This window comes from Aulostomus chinensis, chromosome 24, assembly GCF_037954235.1.
Source record: "Aulostomus chinensis isolate RoL2024-O1b breed Wild chromosome 24, RoL_Achi_v1.0, whole genome shotgun sequence".
NCBI classification, from domain to species: Eukaryota; Metazoa; Chordata; class Actinopteri; order Syngnathiformes; family Aulostomidae; genus Aulostomus; species Aulostomus chinensis.
Window position 1 is genome coordinate 1,271,199 of NC_141343.1, and position 22,491 is coordinate 1,293,689.

The 22,491-nt window shown below is 41.1% G+C and overlaps 1 protein-coding gene across 3 annotated transcripts in view; it reads left to right on the forward strand.

Moving 5' to 3' along the window:
- Positions 1-704: 704 nt before the first annotated feature.
- The window catches only part of map4k2 (mitogen-activated protein kinase kinase kinase kinase 2), a 34,919-nt gene continuing 13,132 nt past the window's right edge, over positions 705-22,491 (forward strand). For all 3 annotated transcript variants that reach the window (XM_086196824.1, XM_086196826.1, XM_086196825.1), the window contains exons 1-13: positions 705-1,068; positions 12,959-13,016; positions 13,163-13,253; positions 13,475-13,539; positions 16,097-16,152; positions 17,130-17,177; positions 17,903-17,945; positions 18,112-18,184; positions 19,036-19,167; positions 19,313-19,375; positions 19,529-19,610; positions 20,496-20,612; positions 20,723-20,801. In XM_086196824.1, the coding sequence (XP_086052950.1) occupies positions 976-1,068; positions 12,959-13,016; positions 13,163-13,253; positions 13,475-13,539; positions 16,097-16,152; positions 17,130-17,177; positions 17,903-17,945; positions 18,112-18,184; positions 19,036-19,167; positions 19,313-19,375; positions 19,529-19,610; positions 20,496-20,612; positions 20,723-20,801 (1,000 nt within the window). In that variant the 5' untranslated portion in view covers positions 705-975. The remainder of the gene's footprint in view (positions 1,069-12,958; positions 13,017-13,162; positions 13,254-13,474; positions 13,540-16,096; positions 16,153-17,129; positions 17,178-17,902; positions 17,946-18,111; positions 18,185-19,035; positions 19,168-19,312; positions 19,376-19,528; positions 19,611-20,495; positions 20,613-20,722; positions 20,802-22,491) is intronic.

Genomic DNA, 22,491 nt, shown 5'->3' on the forward strand with positions numbered 1-22,491 from the left:
GATACATTCGCTGATGACACACCACAACAATAACAACATGAACCTGTCAGAATTGAAAGTTGCTAAGTTTAGTGGTTGGCAATTATTTGTTAGCAAACATTAGCTTAAAGTCAAGCAGAAAATTGGCCACCTCAGCATGGCTTTTCAGCCCCTTTTGGAATACTATTTGAGAAGGAACTACGGAACGAAACTTTTTGTTTCTCAACCATTTTTCAGTTTAATCCGTCACCTGACGACTTGTGAGCTCCTGATGTCTGACGACACACAGATAGGTGTGATATCAACACGCTCATGCTAATGGCTCGGAGATCCTTAACAGTTTTTCAGCCAACTTGCTTGAATGTCAATATGATGAACATTTTGACCCGATTAAATGTCGTAAATAATGATTTCACCACTACGATATTGTTACACAGTTAAATTTAGACTTCCTAAAAGTCCCTTTGGATGCGTTTTCTTTCAAATTCATTCATTTTCTTCTCATTGATGTCTTTTGCACTTTTAACAGTCTTAAATTTAAACAAACGGAAAAACGACCTCCTTATAAGAACATATTTCTCTTTATCAGTTCAGTAAAATGAAGAAGGGTCTCTCACCGGCCAACCCGGGGCCTCTGAATCACTAGCACCGCCCCTGGATGTGTGCAGCGTGCTTGCTCATGCGTGATTGACTCCTCCAGCAGCAGCAGCAGCAGCAGCGCTCGAGACTGTTGGCACCTAGACGCTGCGTCAGTGTGTGTGGTAGTGTGTGTATGTATGTATGTGTGTGTTTGTGTGTGCGTGTGTGTGTTTGGGTCACTGAAGAGTCGTGTCGGATCTATACACCAGCAATTTGTCGGATCTCTATGACTTCTCATTAAGCTACTTCTTTTTACGACCACACCACCGAGAAGAAGAAGAGGAGCAGCTGGGATGTGTGAGTAGGAGCCCCGCGAGGTTTGCGCGCACGCAGCACCCAGAGGTGTCCTCTCCAAACATGGACAGGATAGGGGTGTCATTCCTCGACCCCTTAGAGGACTACGAGTTAATCCACAGGATCGGGTGCGGCACCTATGGAGATGTGTTTAAGGTAAGTGAGAGGGAAAAAAACCCCACAAACAACCAAATAGACACGCACACACACACACACACACACACACACACACATACACACACACACACACACACACACACACACACACAAACCATCCATCGGGACGTGTTAGTTCATGAACAAAGACAAATATGTTCTTGCTGTGTTTCACTTCCTGTAGAGAAGATGAAACCTGTGTTTTTGGTGAAGTGTCATTATAGTGTCCTGAGAGTCTGGAAACACACACACACACACACACACACACATATACACACACATATACACACACAGCATCTAACACTTTATTGGTTCACTTCTGTTTTTGTGCATCTGCTTGCCTTGGGCCGGAGGTGTCACATCATCAGGTTGTCTGTCTCCATGTCTTTTAATTTCCTCCAACTACCAACTACCAACTGTAATACGTTTATTTTTTTAAGCCGCTCTTGATATGTTGTTTCCTTTACATTCTCACCCAGCTGGCCAAAAAAGAAAAAGAAAAACAGAACTAGAATTGATTCAATTTTATGATATTTCTTAACTTTAACTGTCACACCCTCACACAGCAAAGGGACTCTGAAGAAGAGTGGCCGTTGAGCAACCAAAGAGTTGCTGGTTCGATCCTCACTTCCTGGTCGACCATGTCAAAGTATCCTTTAGCAAGGTCCTGAGACCTGCTCCTGATGGCCCTGTGACTGGTGTCAACCTGTCCAGGGGGGACCCTGCCTCTCGTCCAATGTCAGCTGGGATAGGCTTCAGCCCCCCTTAATGGATGGATGGAAATAAGGCTGAGGAGTGTACCAACTAACCCTGGTCTCCCCTATTACGTAAAACTATTTTCACACACTTCCGTTTTAAGACCGCAAGCATCCGTCTAAGTTGGCGTTGGTTTTGATTTGCACGTAGATCCAGATGACCTAGAGTGAGGCCAGACCTTCAGGTGGATCCCTGAACTGCAGGGCTTGTCATCTAGCGTCACGTCATGTCGTTCTTTTTTCTTGTGTTCTAGGTTTGAAGTGTTACGTGTCACTCGTCACTTGATGATTTGAGAGTTTTGGATGCAAACATCCTGTGCCGTCAAACCGCCCTGGTGCCTTGTGCTTTCTGCACAAGCAAAGCAAAGAATTTGTATTATTTTGTTTTTTTATAGCACGCACGAGACAGAAAAGATGCCTCGTCCTATATGCAGCTATATCATGAAGGCGGAATTCAAGTTCTTTGCACATGAAACCTGCCAGACAGTCTCTTCCCTTCTGCTAGATCCTCTAACTTGCCTTTGCGGAAACACCTGCATTTGGAAGAAATGGTCAAAGATGAAAGATACATTTAAATGTTTTATTTTCCCCTAAGCAGCTTCATTCAGGGCAGCTTAATTTTTGACTTGTTGATCCCTGTCCTCAGATGTTTATCTCCTAAAATCCTACAGCGCATTTCGTCATGAATTTACTGGCAGCGGATTGTGACCCCTCACTGAGATGAATTTTTTCCAAATGGCTGCATCCCATTTTCACTGGGAATGTGACACAATGATGTCACACCCGGGCCTCAGTCCCTCTAGATGCTGTAATGTGTTTTCATTTAGGCTTCTCACATGTGAAGTTTGGTTGCTAGGCTGACAAATAGACACATATCTGATTTAACTGTGACATTTTTGTAACTTAATGATCATATTTTAATACCATTTGCGCCCTGTAGGTCTAACGTGCAAATATGTTCTGCTGCAATGCTTTAATCTTTGTCAGACCTCGATTAACATATGTTTTATACTTTTTAAAGCACGGCATGTAAATTTTAGAACAGTATTTATGGGTTTTGCGGTGCGAGGGTGGAGGTGTAAAAATTAGAACTGATACTCACATTCTATCCAACCATCCATTTTCCTCTGCTTATCCTGTTAAGGGTCGTGGGTGGTGGAGTCTATCCCAGCAGCTTTCGGGTGAAAGTGGGGTTCACCAGTCCATCGCAGGACCAACACATATAAACAGACGACCATTCACACTCACATTCATACCTACGGTCAATTTAGAGTATCAATCAGCCTCGTCCCCAATTGATGTCTTTGAACTGTGGGAAAAAGCCAGAGTACCCAGGAGAATCCACACAGGTACAGGGAGAACATGGAGACTCCACAGAGAAAGATCCCGTACAGCAGCCCGTGCTGGGACTCGAACCCAGAACCTTCTTGCTGTGAGGTGACTGTGCTGACCACTACCATGCCACCTCTGAAACACACATTTTCTAAGGGAAATCATGTTTTTTAATTAAGTCGAATATTAATCTACATCAAATCAATTTAAGTTCACAAAAAAATACCAATAATAATTTATTGCTTTTTAAAATCCATCTTTCAAACGGCACCACTCATTTACGATGCTCAGTTAGCAGGCCAACTGCTAACGTTGGGCTGTACCATGGCAGAACTTAACATGAAAACATGAAAATCCCCTCAAAAAGATTTAACACATTTTAATAAAAAAAAAGATACAACAAAACAATTATCTTTTTATGGGTCCTGGCTGGTTTCAAGTATGAATAAAAAGTGTTTGATAAGAAAAATTTGAGAACAGTCAGGTTCTTTAGCTGATAATTACTCCACCATTTCCACCTGCTAGTTACCAACTGCATTGCTAACTATCTGAGTGGTGCTTGCTGGGTACATTAATAGGTACACCGGTTTGAAAACAACAAACCAGCTGCTTCTGGAAATTAATTAGATGGCAGCAATGACTTTTACCCAATACACTAGAGTTTCTGGCCCTAAAAGCAAAACAATGAGTTAAAGAGGCCAAACAGCTAGTTAGTTTGGTGCTAATTATGTCTTTGGTTCAAGTATTTCTTAAAGGTATTTATTCTTTCAGCCTACAATTCTTCACACTCAACAAATTCTGAACAATAATTCAATGTCAGCAAAAGAACAGATATAAATCAACTTCATACATGTCAAACAAAACAAACAATAAATACAGGAATGGACAGGAAGGAGTCATAAAACCAAGAAACTGGCATTGTTGTTAGCATAAGTTAGCAAGGTTGAACACTGTTGAATGGTGTGCCTGAAGCACATGATTAAGATATTTTTAAATCTTGTTATAAGATGTAAAACATGTTTTTAAATGCTACATGTGAATTTAGAAACTCTTTTGTTGTCTAAAATGGCAGTTGCTTGAGAAGTGGCACTCATTAGCCAAATCTTGTGAAGGAAAACATTTGTTAGCCACAGTTTATTTTTAGACAGTAATTAAAATCCAATATAAAAATGTTGTTGGCTTTTGGTTGAGGGAACGCTAATGAACTATAAAAATACTGACTTTTGCATTTCATTGTGCGATTCTTTGTGTTTCTTCAACCCTTAAAACATAAAGCACCCTGATAATGCGGAAATTAGTCTACATTCATTAGTCCCAGTAAAATCTGGACACTTGAAGGACACACCCTTAAAATAGACAGTGAGAGAAAAGACAGTGGAACAAAAAGTGCATTTCATTCCTTCTACAAATCCCCTATTTCCACTTCTGTCTGAGTGAGAAAAAAGCTCCGACCACACAAGGCGAGCCAAGTGATGCCAGATTCATGCAACTGCATCACTGTGCAGACACTGCGACTGCTGCTGGTGCAACACCCAAGCATGTGTTTTCAACAATGGAACGTCAGTCAGTCAGTCAGTCAGTCAGTCAGTCAGTCAGTCAGCCCCCAAGGCTTTTCTAGGCTGTTGCTTTGTTCCCTGTTCTTGGAAAAAACAAATAGAGTCTGAATCCTGGGAAAAGAAATCTATATACGTGCAACACTATTGACTAAACAGCTCTACAATATTAGTATTTGCAGTATTCAGGTGAGTTTGGGGTGTCATGGCTCAGGTGGTGGTGTGGCTTTCAGGTGATTGGAGGGTTTGATTCCCAGTCCTTAAGCATGATACTCAGTCTCTAAGGGCTTTTTCAGACTGCAGCCCAAATCAGATTTTCAAACTTGGTCTGGGCTGAAAAAAAAAACAACAGAAAAATATAATCCATGCCACATTTTGAGGTGGTTTGAAATCTAACACGAATCAGATTTCTAGAAATGCAACCTGTTTCTCCCTGAAAACTGGTCACTTTAAGTTCTTGTGGATAAAATGCGTGGATCTGATTTGCCAGGAGTCTGGACGAAGCTCCAGATGTCAGTGAATGAACGCAGTACATTTATTTTGATAATTGCATTGTTATTATCAGTGTAATGTTGTGTGAATGGGTTAATGGCATTTCACAGAGTAGAGTAACAGACAATAGCACATTATTACCTCCTACTGCCTCTGTCAGTGGGTTCGGTGGAGCCACAGAGTCATTGAGTCAAGGGTTAGCCTTCAGGACATGTGACATGAGTGGGTTTAAACTGAACTCTCATTAGAAACTCAGCTGTGTGTGTGTGTGTGTGTGTGTGTGTGTGTGTGTGTGTGTGTGTGTGTGTGCGTGTGTCCGCACGTGTGAGATGGTCCCCTTAGTTCAGTCGGTCGTCACGGAGATCCCTGTCCTCAAGTAGTCTCCTGACACTGTACCAAAATGTCCAGACAGTAGCTGAGCACCTGTGGTTGACGACAAAAATCCAGATCATGAACTGTTATCAAAACAATTCGTTGGGCTGTTCAATCATGAAGAGCAGAAATAAGTTCTGATGCTGCACGCCTTCCTTCCACTGAGTCATTACAATTTTTTATTTGGTGTATTGGTCAAGACAGAACCAGCGACCACAGGATCAGTATAAAACCTGTCCAGGCCCACTGTGCAACATTTGTGGAATGACTGATGAGTCTGACCCAATAAAAATGCTTGTACATGGCTGAGCAAGATGGTATGAAAATTTACAAGAATTTGATGAAATGCTACTTATTTTCTTCCATTTATGTCCTCAGAAATAGTTTTACTGCATTTTTTTTATAATCTGATGCCTACGTTAGATCTACATCATCTTTGATAAATGGTTTTAGAGTCCCTTATTAAACCATTTTTCATTGCAATTTGAATTGAAATTTTAGAAAATGTCCCAGATTTTGTAGAGAACTATTTGGATCTGTAATAAAAGCAGATTGTGGCAACCAAAACCCATCTGGAATACTGCATTTAGTACAGAGATGGGAAATTCTCAGCTCTTTGTTTTCTCCCTGGTATTTCCCTAGTTTATCATCCAACGTTTCCCTCTGTCTATTCCAAACTAAATTTCACTAACTTCCTGTTTTATTTTTTATAAGCTTCCCTTTTGTGTGTCATGTTTTGTTCTGCATCCTGTTTTTTGATTTTTTGGGGGGTGTTTCACTCCTTTTTTTTTGCACGCATGTCATCAGTCCACCTGTGTCTGGACTGTAAAGTCATCATAAAAATGTAACCATCGATGCTACAGAAACATGAACAACCTGACAGAAATGATGACAATTTATAGAATGTTGGTAATCAAAATTAATGTAAAAAATTATGCAAATTGAATGTTTGATTGGCAGCACGGTGGTGCAGTGGTCAGCACTGTGGCCTCACAGCAAGAAGGTTCCGGGTTCGAGTCCTGGCTCGGGCGCGGGATCTTTCTGTGTGGAGTCTCCATGTTCTCCCTGTGCCTGTGTGGGTTCTCTCTGGTACTCCAGCTTCCTCCACAGTCCAAAGACATCAAGAGGGGACGAGGCTGATTGATACTCTAAATTGACCGTAGGTATGAATGTGAGTGTGAATGGTTGTTTGTCTCTATGTGTTGGTCCTGTGATGGACTGGTGACCTGTCCAGGGTGAATCCCGCCTCTCACCCGTTGACGCTGGGATAGGCTCCAGTCCCCCGCGACCCTTAATGTGTAGGAATGAATTGAAGATGACGATGGATGGATGGAACGTTTGATTTTTTTGTTGGTGGATATTGACCACAAAGTGGATTTTTATCTCATGAATGAGCTGGTTAATGAGTCATTGTCGGAGTCAGACTCTCCAATACTGAAAACTCTCCATGGCTCTGCAGAGACTTAAAAAGTAGGCTGTGTTTAAAGTGGCATCGGCCCACTTGTGTTGGCAGTTTGACTCATGGTCAAGTTATTTTCACCAGGGGAAATTCATTGGTGAAGCATGAAGCATCGTTACAGTCGTAGTCTTTTATTGCAGTTTAGTACTGGGCCTTTGTTCAGAACAGGAGTTAATTAAGTTTGCAGCGTTATGCAGTTCATGTGGCAAACCATACATTTCCTTTTTGTCCCTCACAAAACAATAGAAGTGAGAGTGTTGCATCTTTGAGAGTGGTAGAGAGGCATTAGAAGCTGAAAGAAAGAAACACAATCAAAAACAGTTATTTTGTTAAGTTGAAGTTTGACAGTGGTTTAAAAAAACAATCATATCTCGAGAGAAAGAAAGGCGAAAAAATTGATTTCTGTATGGAAGTTTGACCGTAGTAGGAAACCCCTAGTAGCTAGACAGACAGAAAGAAAGAAAGAAATGTCAGTTGAAAATGTCGATTTTTGTTTCAAAGTTTGGCAGTGGTAGAAAAACACTTGTAGCTCCAGAGAAAGAAAAAAGAAAACTGGTCAAAAATAACAATTATCATTTGGAATTTATGATAATTTTCTTGTGAGTATGATTTTCTTGAATACTAAAGCAGCATCTGTGAATATTTCACAACAAAAAGATATAAGGGAACTGGATGAGAGAGTTGGGCCGGTGATTGTGCTGTGAAACTGTGTAGAGTCAAGGAACAGGAAGTAGGGTTGAAACTGCGAGGGGGGGGGGGGGGGTTGGTCTTGACGCTGTCGGGTGGAAGAGTGGAGCCAGTAGATGAGGTGGAACATCTCACCTGGAACATCAGGATTGATGGAATGAGGACTACAGGAAGTAAATCCTTCTGGAACCCCCTGAAGTAGAGTTGTAGTCTGGTTTGAAGTAGGGGGTGTCGCTCAGCAGTGAACACCCCGCCCACTTTAAAAAAAAAACAGAAATAAATCAGCAAATCCTGAAAGAAAGAATAGAAAACCTTGAACCAAGCCATGAGCAAGCAGATGAATCATGACTATTACATACTTAATTTAATTACATATTACACAATTACCTTTTAGCCTTAGTGTGCAATCATCTAATCATATAGCAAATGCAACAACAGTCAAAAAGGTGCAATAAGATATTTTTTCAAGGTCCAGCCTTACTCAGAACTATATTGATAATTATTCCTGCTCGATTTTAAGCGGATATGGTGAAAGCCTGGAAGTTTCTGATTATGTCGTGATATTAGGTTTATGAATGAAGAGATTATGAGCATGTTATAAACACAGGAAGTGTCGGGTTTCCCATCAGAAGGTGAAAGGTCTTCCCGATTAAGCCTTTTGTTAAGGCCTCGCAGTTCACGTCATGTTTGTTATTTCTGTTCATAGAAGTGTGTATTGACACATTAAAGCTGCGCTGATCAATATTTTTCTATTAATAGATCAAATGGCTGGGTTTGGAGTCACAGAAGGACAAACACATAAGGACGAACACATACTGTACAATTATCAACAATTCTTCAGCTGGAGGATGTTTATTTTTTAAAACCTCTTTTAGCAAATACAGCATCAAAGGAATGAATCCGAAAACCTGGAAGTGAGTTATCATTGTTGAACGCCTGGTTCCTTTTTCTCCAAATCATTGTTTTTTTTTTCTTTCATTAAATGCCTTTTATAAATTCTATTGTTCACACAAACTGAAGACAAATGAACCTCGTGTTCTACACATGAATTTTTAAGCTGTAGTGTTCCTTAAAAATGGCAGTTGCTAAGAAGTGGCTGAAGGAGACTACAGAGGTTGTGGTACCACTTTACAACCCCTTATAACAGATAAATAAATGGTCTTGAGTGTGTTATTACCTGCATTGTAAACACTTCAGAACCATTATTTAACAATCCTAAATGACGTCTAACCTAATTTTCCAGTTATCGATGTAGGGTCATTATTTGGCAAGATGAAGACATGTTATACTACTCCATTTTTATCCATCTTGGTTAAGTAGGCCATCTGGTCTTGCTGTAAGCATAGCATACGTTCCTGTTGCAAAATAGTGACCCCAAACATAGGGTCATTTATAATTGTTGTCATCACGGTGAAAACAGAAAAAGGGTGAAGCTTAGCTGTGGTGATGTCATGCGCCCATGGTGTTGTTCCTTCTTAACCTAATGTTAGCTCTGTACAGCTAATGTTTGCATTTACGTTAAAAAAAAATTATAAAAGTGGTGTTCTTTCGTGAAAATGATGTTTAAAAAAAAGTGCAGATCTCATTAACATTTGCTTGCAACATATTTTACTTTCCTCAATGAACCATTTTAAAAATCCAGTTGGCTTTTGTCTGAATTAGAAGGGATATGCTAACCTCCAGACTGGCCTACAAAAGTGTATCGTTCTTGTTGCACTCTTTGCTTTTATGGTCTGCAACTCAATTTTGTTGCTTCCAGAAGCAGAAGGCCGCAGTGATGTCTGGAGCATCAGGCTTTTCATCTACATCTGGCAGAATTCACAGTTTGACCATGTGGATATCCGATTATATTCCCCCGTCACAACGTTACACCCCCCCCCCCCCCCCCCCCCCGGGTGCGTAACAAGGGCAGGTTGTTGTTTCAGGCTAAGCTGTTTAAAAACCTCCTCTGAGACGTTACTATCGCTGTAGTCACAGGAGGTCTGCTGGTAGAACAGGAAAGGAAACAGGAAGTGAATGCAGCGGAGCCGTAGGTTGCGTGGAGGCGACCTGTTTACCCTGTTGGTGACTGTGTCGTTTGTTGTGGAGTGTGTGTGAGTGAGAGATCTGACGTCAGTGCAGTCACTTAACGGGATGACTGATGTTCCCACAAAGAACGGAGGAAGCTGAGCACATAGAGTGACTTTGCCTCACCACTCCTGTACTATTGTTATGAACCAGGGTCATGGGTTGGTGCTGACTGGGTTGATGGTGGTTCTAAAATGTTGGAGCTCCCACCTCCCAGATGTAAATTGTTTACATCTCAGGTCATGAATGTAGGGCGAATGGGAACTAAATGAGCATTAAAGGTACAGTGTGTCGAATTAAGGATGCATTATAGGCAGCAATTAATTACATTTTTATTAGTTTTTTGTCTTTTTGTTAGCTTACATTTAACCCTTCATATCATTATAGGGAGTCACTTCTTTGCAGGACTAGCCATTTATATCTACTGTAGCCCAGAGTGGCCTAAATAACTTAGCATTTTTTGGAGCTAACAGTTGTTCCCGTTATAGAGCGGCACAGGAATGAGCCGTAAAACCCAGAAATAATAAATATTGATGACCATCTGGTTCACTCCTGTGTCTTAAAATGGATGTTGCTAACAAGTGGTCAACAGAGACTAGAGAGATGTTGGGGACATTTGTATAATCACATATTTCCTTTGTAGTCTAATTTTAGCTTTGTAACTCTAAAAATTGCATTTACGTTCTGAAAATCATCAAAGTGGTTTTCATGACTGGAGATGATCTTACTGAACAAAATGTTTCCATCCATCCATCCATTTTCTTCCACTTATGCTGTTAAGGGTCGCGGGGGGGTGGAGCCTATCCCAGCAGCCTTCAGGCGAGAGGCAGGGTTCACCCTGGACAGGTCACCAGTCCATCACACAGAGACAGACAACCATTCACACTCACATTCATACCTACAGTCAATTTAGAGTCTGGATTAACCTGGTCCCCTCTTGATGTCTTTGGACTGTGGAGGAAGCCGGAGTACCAGAGAGAACCCAGCAGGAACAGGGAGAACATGGAGACTCCACACAGAAAGAAAAGAAGCCTTCTTGCTGTGAGGCAACAATACTAACCACTGCACCAATGTGCCCCCCACAATGTTTCATAAAGTCTCATAAAATGAGGTTACAGTTAAAGATACTGACCCAGAAATAAATGACAGTACAGACAGGAGGTAAAAACTGTGCAAAAGCTGCTTCTGTAACTGCTGATTGTTCTGCTATGCTGCTCAAAGAGTTTTGTAATTCAATCAATACATTTAATACATTGACATTATACATCTAGTGTTACTGACAAACCCACACAAAATACCTGATTATCTTGAGGCTAGCTGTGTTACTTCAAGGAGACCAAATAATGATAAGATAATAAGAGCTACATCATACATACAAACAACAAACAACAAACAAACAAACAAACAAACAAATAAACCAGTCTACCAACATCTTGTCTGGGATGCCCAACTGGACTGGCTGCTGCTTGTAAACCCAATAAACCCTTGACAACGAAGGTTGAAACCAAGAAGGGTCAGCTGCCTAAGCTTCGTAAATGCGTGTCTTTGATTGTGTGTCTTTGATTGAGTGTCTTTGATTGACAGTAGCTGTAGGGGTGTGTCCATGTTTGATTGACAGCAGCTAGATGAGTTAGTATGCAGCTGAGGAGCGTGTCAGTGTCCTTGTTTGATTTTCTGGTTTGCTGGATGTGTGGGTTGGTGTCTGTGTCTTGATTGACAGCAGCTGGAGGCATACGTTAGTGTCAGTATGTGATTGACAACCGATGGAGGGGCGCACTGTATCTGTGTTTGATTGACAGCAACTGGCAGAGGTATCATAATCATTTATTCAGGAAAAATTGCTATAGTAAATCATATACATGCTATAATAAATATCATTAATCCTACAATAAAATCCAGCTGCACGAAGTGAAAATTGAAGCCAGGTGTGAACTGTACTCACCACTTCTGCATCGTTGACATTTCTCAATGCTGTATCTGATTGTGTGTAAAATCTTGTGGCATATACTTTTGATTAAGAAGTCACTTTAAAGACAGGAACTTGTTTCCCAATCAATCGATCGATCGATCGATTGATTGGGAAACAAGATCGATCGATCAATCAATCAATCAATCAAGCAATCAATCAATCAATCAACCAATCAATCAATCAATCAATCAACTTCTATTCAAGACACAGGAAGGTCCATAAAACAACACAGTATATATAAAAAGATCTAAAATGAAGAAATAAAGAAGCAGACAGGCATTTCTGCTCTACTCCACTGCTCAGATACCTTCCACCCACATTTGTCTTCATTTGTGTGTGTGTGTGTGTGTGTGTGTGTGTGTGTGTGTGTGTGTGTGTGTGTGTGTGTGTGTGTGTGTGTGTGTGTGTGTGTTTATGGGTGTGTGTGTGGCGGGGCTGGGACCATATTTGGTCCATTTTTTACTTTGTGAGCGCTAAAGAGACAGAGAGAGAGAGAGAGAGCTGCTGTGTTGTCATCGCAGAGCCATTATTAATAACTCAACACATGAGAACCACTGTGCTCTTCCACTGTGGCTGTCTGACCTGCGAGTGCTCCACTGGTCAGTGGGCTGCAGTTTCTGAGTCACAGGTCATTTTTTAAGGCAAGTCCTACCTGGTGTACTCTAATTATTTATACTACACACTTTCAACACAAAGTCTACTCTGATGCCCTGCCGATTAGCTCTCTTAACCGATACATTTGAACACAAACAAACGACTCATCAAAATCTGGCACATTTTAAAATTTGAAACTTGAAGGGGAAGGTTGACATGAGTACCAGACATTTCTGACATGATAAATCCATCAAACCAACAGAAGGTTTGTGTTACATCAATTAGACCGTTTCACACATCCCCTGTCACCTCCACATGGGTGCTCACTAAACACGGCAAAATGATAGATTATTGAAAAACTTGCGTGTAAATAAATACGCCAAATAAACTCAAGTTGGATTTTGATTCAATCTGGTCTTTTGATGTCAGGTGACCAGAGCATTTCAGCTTGGTTTATTAACTTACAAACCAGCAAGAAACTCACAAATAAAAACCTTCACTTCTATGCACAGTATTTTGTGTGTTCTTGTATGAAGAAATTAGCTAATATCCTGTGAACATGTGCAGTTAGGTACATGAACTTAACCCAAACTTTTCCTTTCCCTCTCAGGCACGTAACATCCGGACATCAGAACTGGCAGCTATAAAGATCGTCAAGCTCGACCCCGGTAGGTCAACCAGCCTAACTTGACACATCCTCACGACAAACACATCCAGTCACGAGCTGAACAGCAGCTTTTTGTCTCTATGGTTTACTAAGTCTGTAATTTCACTGATGCCGAATGAACTCAACTCACTGTTTGTGTGTGCTCAGGTGATGACATCACGTCCATCCAGCAGGAGATCACGATGATGAAGGAGTGCAAGCACAAAAACATCGTGGCCTACTTTGGCAGCTACCACAGGTGCTCTGTGTTTACAGCTTTTCCTCAACAGATGTGTGGAATTCCAGGGATTGTTTGTGGACTTGGATATGTGCAATTCAGAGTGTGGAATTCATAACAATAAGGAGCTTTTTTATAGCTTCCTTTTTAACTATGTTCTATTGTTTTGTTTTACACGGTCCTTGCTGTTTCTTATTGCTTCCTTGAAAAGTGCAAAAGCTCAACGTTTCATCTCTTTCCAGGAACACCAAGCTGTGGATCTGCATGGAATACTGCGGTGGAGGGTCACTCCAGGATATTTACCATGGTATAAATTCAAAAACATTTGTCAGATTCTCCTTGGACATCTCCTATTTTAGCCGCTGTCAATATTATCTGAAACACATTTTTTTACACAGGCTGATTAATATTGTAGGGTGCACTTACACTTGGCGCAGTTGCTGTGTACTGTGCTGAAGCAGGGTTGTCAAGCCTCTTCCTCTGCAGGCCTGCAGTCACATTGCTCCGGGCCTGAGCATGCTTACCTCATCCCTCAGCTGTTCGAGCCTGATATTTGGTGAGGAATCTGGCTGGTGAGAGTTGTCTCTCAGGAGCGGGATGGGAGCCCTGTGTCAGGTGCTTCAGTACACACACACTGTACCAGGAGGTGACATGTTTGCACCCCAAACTGTTGGTTGCTACTTGGTTTGACTTACAGAAAGTCAGCAGCATGCAAAAGAAAAGCAGCACATAAAGTGTTCTAATACTCTCGTCACGCTGGAACGTCCGTCATTAAATATCTGGACATCTTTTCTCTTGCCGTATGCACGGTCAAAACACACCCGGCACATTATGTCCCTATGCTCATGCAGTGGTACGGTGCCAGAGTCCATCTGTTCTATCCATGCTGGGCTCAAGAAAGTGATCACATTAATCCAGTGAACTGGATTTTGGGGGGCAAACATGCTTGAGCACAGTGACGATCACCCAGTATGAGTGAGGTGGCCCTCTGAGGAAAAATAAACGGGCACGTGAATACTGGATGGAATTATTGGTGCCCTTCCTTTGGTTGTAAAAAGTGCATGTATTCATCTGCTGGTATTTTCTGCCACTCTTCCATTGCTGCACTCTCAGGCTCTTTTACGTTTGCAGGGTCATTTGAGCGATTTCAGCTCGCTCTAAAGGATTTAATAGGGATTAAGGTCAGAGCTGATTGCTGACCAGTTTAAAACGGACCATCTTTTGCTTTTCCCATCATTCTTTTATGCTGGTGGATTATTGCTGGAGATCATTGTCCTGTTTTATGGGCCAAAGCTGTCACCTTTCTGACTCTAGATGTCTTGATACCCTGATTTGATCATTTCTCTGATATAGTCAAATCAAATCAAATCAAACTTTATTTATAGAGCACCTTTCATACATAAAAGAAATGCAACTCAAAGTGCTTTACATTGAGAGAAATAAAAGTAAATAAACATCCATGACCCCCCCCCCCCGTGCCCTCATTCATGCACGCATATACACACCCTTGGACACACAGCGTATTACACAAATGCATACAACCCAGGTAAAACCCCCACCCCTACCCCTACCCCCCATGTCTCCAGTAGCAGAGAGAGTGAGGTAGAATCTCCTTGCTGGGTTTTTTTTTTTTAATAAAAAGGCTTTTTTTCTTTTCTTTATGGCCTTCATTTCATTATATTATTTTGCCTTTTGGGACTTTCCTTCAATAGTGGTGTGTCCCTTTGGCTTTGCCCAAAAATCTTCTCTAGTTTTAGTTTGTGGTTCATAGTTTTGGGCTAAATGCCATCCCAGATTGATCTGTTTTTTATTTTTTCATATTCTGCACTGACCTTCCAACATTTTCTCATTGGGTTCCTCCAGAGCACAAAGCCCACAAACCATCTTACCAGTTTTCTGACTGGGAAACTTCAGTTCAGACAGAGGTTTCAGTTCCTTTGGCCTAGAATTTACTGTAATTGCTGTTCTTTGATAATAGCATTTCTGATGTTTGTCAAGCAGCTCTCTGTCGCCATTGTGAAAAGAAAACTGGAGATACTCAGATAGCTTTTTATGCTTTGTGCGTGTGTTTTTGGTTTGAAACTGAAGAATTATACGAAAGGGAATAGTTATAATTTTGTGAAAATGGCACAAAACCTTTAATCACTTTGTAGTATATTATGAACGTGGACAAACATTGAGGTAAACTGGACTGGCTGGCCAAGGCATAACACCACGAACCACTGATCCTTGATTTATTTTGAGAAACTTAAAGGGTAATAATTGGAACCAGGGTTCCAATTATTACGTCCAGTTTACATTTTATGTCTGCATTTAATATTCAATCATAAGACAGCTTTTTTCAGTTTAGTAACTTTGGACAATTAATGAATGATATATTTGAATTTTAGAGCTCCTGATGAACCTGACCATGACTGTACCATAGCAGTCAAAATGACAACTAGAATGCAAAATATTTGACCTTTCTTATAGTTTGTGTGATATATGAGTTTGACATATGTGTTTAGCCTAGCTTAGCACAAACTTTAGCTAGCCATCTTTTTTTCAGAAACACATCACCCCTTTCAAACACTGGAAAGCCATTCTTTATCTTTCTATATGTACACCCTCCAAACGATCAAAATTGATGCGTTTTTTTCATGAGCACTACATGCACTGATTCTGGTCATTTGTGCTAAACTAAGCTAAGCGAAGCTAAACATGTTCTGGACCTCTTTCTATGTGCACAGGCATAAAACAAAAATTCTCATCAGACGAAAAGATATTTCTCAGTTGAAATCTATTTTTAGTAATGCACCTGCAGGGCCTTTCTTTTTCACTCTTCTCCTCAGAGTTTTTAATATTAATCAAACTGTTCTTCACAGTGACAGGTCCTTTAAAGGAGAAACAGATAGCATACGTGTGCAGAGAAACCCTCCAGGTAAGGAGTTCTGTATGCTCGCTGCTTTCGCATTGTGAAATCTCGAAAGATTCTCTGCTGTCGGAATGACTCATTTGTTTTTTCCCAGCCACAAAAGAGCTAAGCAGCATTTAACTTTGCCAAACCACTAAATATACTGTAGGAGAACATGTAGCTGCTCCGTAACAGAGTTCAGATCAAAAACTGGTTGTCTGTACTTTGTGACTGACCTTGTCCGCACTGCAAGGTTATATCAGGTTGTAGACAAGTGAAAAAAAGGAAGGAATCCTTGAGAAGAGGCTGCAGCATAAAACGGTTTGGTCTGGTTGGAATGAGCTATTGTCATTGGAGAATAATGAATTCAGCCACATTGTGGTGACATTCATACCTAATCTAAATAAAATGAATAATTATGAGTGACCAGTTTAATTAACTCCGTCTATCCTTTGCAGAAAAAAAATGCACAAACAATCGTATGCATCTTATTGTTTTTCTTTTTTCCTGTTTCTTTTATTTTTCTCTAATCAACATAGTTAAGGGGGTAAAGAATAGTGATAAATAAATTCAAACTTTTGGTTAAGTGTTTTTTAAAACACCCACTTTTCTGATTTATTGTTATCATTACAGATTTTTATTTTAGTTTTTTCCCCCTATTATACTTTATGAAAAAACTGCATATTTTCTGCAGCGATATGGAACAAGTTCCCTACAGTTTCAATGCTGGAGATAATAATTTGTCTTGATTATGATACAGTGACATACCGGATTAGTATTATAAAATTATCATAAATATATCAAACACACTAATTAAAGATCCGAAGGTGTTTTGTCAAAAATTAAACCTTCCTTTCTGTGTTTTTGTTGTCATGGATTACTAGTGCACGAGTAGCACCTAATGATAAGTGTATAGATATCACACAATGCACGTGCTGGTTAACAACAAACAAATGAGCAAATTGAAGCACATATCTCCTTTGATCATTCTGTGTTGTTTCCAGGGGTTGTATCACCTGCACGAAACAGGCAAAATGCACCGAGACATTAAGGTACAGCAATTTTGCACTTTGTTATAGGAATTTTTTTGTGAAATGTACTTGCTGTCCATCCTCCTCAGAGCCAGAATATAAAGATAGTGTCTGTGGTGTGCGCAGCATTAGGGAGCTGAGGCCCATGCTAGTTAGCTTAGCACAGTTTACATATATCAATGGGTGGATAGGTTAGAATAACTCACTTGTGCCTTCTCAGCTTCTGTAGTTCCTCCTCCGAGTAGAATGGTTCCGAAAAATCACATTCAGGATGTTGGTTTAGCTGGAGTTAATCCTCCTAATTCTCTATTATAAAGTTGACGATGATTCATAGCATAATTTGCTCATTAGCAAAAGTTGTAATGGGGTTGTTGAGGTGCGTCAAATCACTGTATCCAGTCAGGAAAGCAGTTCTGGCAGTGTATCAGATTATAATATCAATATGTTGTGCAGTTTTTATTGAGAAAAGGGAATTTGATGACAAGATGGCGGTACGCTAACACTTCCTGTCTGCTACCACTCATTTTGCTAAGCTACCAGTCAGCTAGCTAGCAGTCAGCTGAGCTCTCTGCCTCTTCGCTCCCAAACACACCAGAGAGGAAAGAAGTTGATGTGTTTCTTTCGGTTTTACTATGTTATCACCACATCATGATGATGGTGTGTCGTATCATGTGGAAGATCAGTGTGTGTGTGTGTGTGTGTGTGTGTGTGTCTGTGTTTGTACGGCTAACTCTCTATCTCTACAGGGGGCCAACATCCTTTTGACTGAACGAGGAGATGTGAAACTGGGTCAGTGGTGATCAGAAACACACACACACACACACACACACACACACACACACACACACACACACACACACACACACCTACTTCATCACTCTCATTCATGCCAGTTTAAACAAGCCATTAGTATGTGGTTTCACCTGCTTTATTATGAAATGTTTCATCCTTCTAGCTGATTTTGGAGTGGCAGCAGAGATCAGCGCCTCTGTGGCCAAAAGAAAATCTTTCATTGGAACTCCCTACTGGTAAAATCAATAAACTACGTACTCAGGCATGCAGTTTTTATTCACCATTTCACCATATTGAGAAAACTGATTAACATTATAATTATAAAGACTTTCCCACACAACAATAACACTTTACTCACCAAGTTTGATGCTGCACACATGTAAACTCGACTAGGTTCAGTTGTCTTCATCTTCTCATGTCCGTTACAAGTACAACAAAGTGTGTTTGACTTCATAAGTACACCAGACTGACCTTAAATGTTCAATATGGAACTCCACGAAGCATTTATCCAGTGGCAAAAATATTTCCCAACAATAAATTTATAAAAGTTTGTGAAATTAACTTTGACATAGAGTTTGCTATCAACCACAACGCCACAAACTGGGTTTACATGGACCCTAATATTCCAACACTAATCAGAATAATAGTCCAGTCAGGTTAAAAATGTCTCTCATAAACGCCTAAATCAGAATGGGCTGACCTGATTGGATGGGGAAGAAAAATTACAGATTGTGTAATTGTGAGGGCTGGTGGTGTAAACCTTCATAATCTGTCCAACTACAAAAGGTGAACCATTTAAAAAGTGAATCTGGACGCTCTAATCAGAATGATTTCAGTGAGATTGAAGAAACTATACATATCTATTTCCCCATAAACAAATCTCTGCACTCCAGTAACCAACTGGTGAAGAAAATTACTATATAAAGCCAGTAAACCAGCACATGATCAGCAAACGGTGTCATATTGGAGGCCGGCCACACCAGACCGTCAATACAAGGATGCTGTCTGTACCGCGCTCTGTATATTTCCTATTTAGGAGTGTTTATATTTGATCGTTCTCTCCTCCTCATTTCATCTCTCTGTCCAGGATGGCTCCAGAGGTCGCAGCCGTAGAGAAGAAGGGCGGCTACAACCACCTGTGTGATATCTGGGCTGTCGGTATCACTGCCATTGAGCTGGCGGAGCTCCAACCACCCATGTTTGACCTCCATCCAATGAGGTGGGTCAGTCGAGTACAGCTGGAAACACTCTGCATGCCGTCTAGGCGTAGAGACAAACCAGCCCTGTTATGTAACATTTGGATGCCCTTTTCCATGCAAGTCACTGCATATTTACAATTAAAGCATTTTTCTGTGATACTTCAGAGCCTTGATGCTGATGTCCAAGAGTAGCTTCCAACCCCCAAAACTAAAGGATAAAAGCAAGTGGTAGGTCTCTCTGCTGCACCTCAAGATCCTGTTCTTGTCTCTGTCTCTTATTCATAAGCCCTTCTTTCTTTTAGTCGTATCAACATCCTCCTGATTTTACAATGAAATCTCACTTTGCTGCTGCTACCTCTGCTAAACTTCATCTATCTACAGGTCTTCAGGATTCCATAGCTTTGTGAAGATGGCACTCATTAAAAACCCTCGTAAGAGGCCATCAGCCGAGACGTTGCTGCAGGTGAGCTTGATTTCCTCTTGTCTTTCTATTGGCTTCTATTGTACATGTACAATCCAGATGCTAAGAACAATTTATGTTCTTAAAGTAATGCTGCACCGAAACTATTTTGGTGTCTTGGGTTAACAAAGATGTGTTTTCTCCCTTCCTGCATTACTTCTTTTTGACACTAGAATGCAGAAAGAGCCAGCCACATGTATATGACCTGAGGCTAATGTCAACTGAAGGCTAAGAATGGCAAAAATGTCCACAAATGTCAGTTTACAAACTGCCCAGGGCACATCTGGTATAATCCACGTCCTCTTAATTCAACTACGTGATCAGAAATCCACAACTCTTTCGTTTAAACTGACAAACAAACAAAACTGCAACACTTCCAGTTTTGGTGCCACTGCGAACCAGCACATCCACAAGCTGGCCCAGTGCTCACCAACAAGTGCACAACAGGTAGTGTATTACTGAGCGCTATTGTTGTTTTGTTGCCATAGCTGTTGACAGCCATCAGTGTCCATCAGCTTCAAGCTAAGCATACATAGCTCTTTCTGCCTTCTGGAGTTACAGAGAAGTAATACAGGAGGGGAAAAAATCCTTTGTTCTGCACTTGAAGGCCAAGTGTAGTATCACTTTAAATTTACATTTTCAGGAAAAGTTGACACTTTATATTCACAGTGGGAGCAGTCGATGTTTAATCGTCTGGATTGCTTAAAAAGAAGAAGCCACTTTGCTAGTCTCAGTTTGGTGATTTCCTTTGTATGTTTGAATTATTAATTGGGGGTCCAGAAAGCTTGATTGTTTTTTTTGTAGGTGTTTTTGTTCATGCATCATCATCATCATCATAGCTTCCCATGATAATTCACAGTCAGGATCTTATTTGACTTCTTCCTGCAGCATCCATTTGTTACACAGCTGTTGACCCGTAACCTGGTCATTGAATTGCTGGACATGGCGAACAACCCTGAGCTCCACACCACACACACTCACAGCATGGACGACAATGAACTGGAGGTCAGTAGAACTACGGACTGAGACAAGTAGGGGCAGCAGAAAGACTGGGGGACAGATATTCACAGCAGAGAAATTTCAAGGAAACAAATTCAGATTTGGTGTGTTGGCAGATTGGGGAAGTGGCTCCTGACAAGATTCAGTCAGCGGGGAAACACCTGCCTGTGGAAAGAACCGTGTCTGAGGAACAATGTGAGTACTATCCCATGAAGACCCACACACATTTTAAGGAGGACATTTACAAACTAGAGATACAGTATCGCGCTTCTATGCCTTCAAAAGGTGTCCCTGTCACAGTGCCCTTTACCTTTGACCACCAAAATAATGTCAGGTCATCCTTGAGTGCCGGGACACATTCGTACCAAATTAGAAGAAATTCCTTCAAGTCTTTCCTGAGATTATGGCATTCACATAATACTTCCAGTCTCCATCCTGAACAAGCCCTGGACCTGTCTGCGTGCCTGATGCACAGATAACACATACACGTTAATATCATACTGATATAGTCGACAAGCACACATTCAGATAGTTGGAGCTACAGAGGCTCATGTGTTTTCAGCAGCGGTACTTCAGATACTTTAAAATGGCTAATGCATCAAAATCAAGGATGTGTTTGAAAATACATGACAACAGTTAATCACTGACAGCAGGAGGATCTTAGGACCACCGAAGCAGTGGTGCTTGAGTTGAGTGTTTAGACTTAAGCATGCTATGTAATTTTATAAAGTAAACACATGTGGTGTCCTTGCATTTGATGAGTGATATTCCTGACTTACTGTGGGGTACTGAAGCTACTCACCAACTGGAGCCCTGAGAGCAGACTGGAGAGAGGCCATGCTAAGCTGGGCTAACCACAGCATGACATTGATATCCATCTTCTCTTCTCACTCTTTGAAACATAATATGTGTATACCCACTGTTTGCACTGCCAAAATGCCAATTTGTGCCTTCTGTGTCTGTTTGGATCTGCATTGGTTAGTTAGCACGATGTACATTCTCTAATCCCACCATGTCCTTGAGGGTCTGTGGTCTCTGTTCACGCACCATCCAAATTTTGAGAACAAAAACTGAACGCAAAGAAAGGTTGCCAGGTTGCTGATCTCACATCACTGGTGAGTTGGTGACATCTGCAGCGCTGGTTAGCTTGCTAATGGGAAAAAAGGTGATCGTTGATGCTTCTCATCTTTTTCACCAGAATCCTGTGTTCCACATTATATCTTATGTCTTCTTTCTTGTTGTTCAGCTAAAAACAAATCTTTTTTTTTCAAGCTGCTGTGATATGCTACGCTCCCAACTTGAATGCTAGACCGCCTTAAAAGCTCAGTTGTGATGCGTTCAATGCTCACAAACGCTGCAGCTGCAACATTAAAACCTCTTATTGCATAGGTTCCCTTCGTTCACTTTTCTATCATAGGCAGCATTCAGTTTATCAGCGATTAGCGCTTCACTGTCTTTTCTGTTGGGTTGGACCAGGGTTGCTAGTCTTTCCTCTCCAGACCTCAGTCAATCACCATCGTGCACCTAGCATGATTGTCCTTCCATGGACCTTTGACCCAATTTTGGTTGGTACCATCCAAACAAACAATTTGGCCATTGTCAATAATCCTTAGATCCTCTTCCCTGCTTACAACACATCAATTTATTGATTTATTTGTTGCTTTGTGGAATTGTCATGAGGCGGCACGGTGGTGCAGTGGTCAGCACTGTCGCCTAACAGAGAGAAGGTTCAAGGTTTGAGACCCGGCTCAGGCACGGAATCTTTCTGTGTAGAGTTTGCATGTTCTCCGTGTGCCTGCGGGGGTTCTCTCCGGGTACTCCTGCGACCCTTAACAGGAATAAGTGGAAGAAAATGGATGGATGGAATTGTCATGTAAACAACATT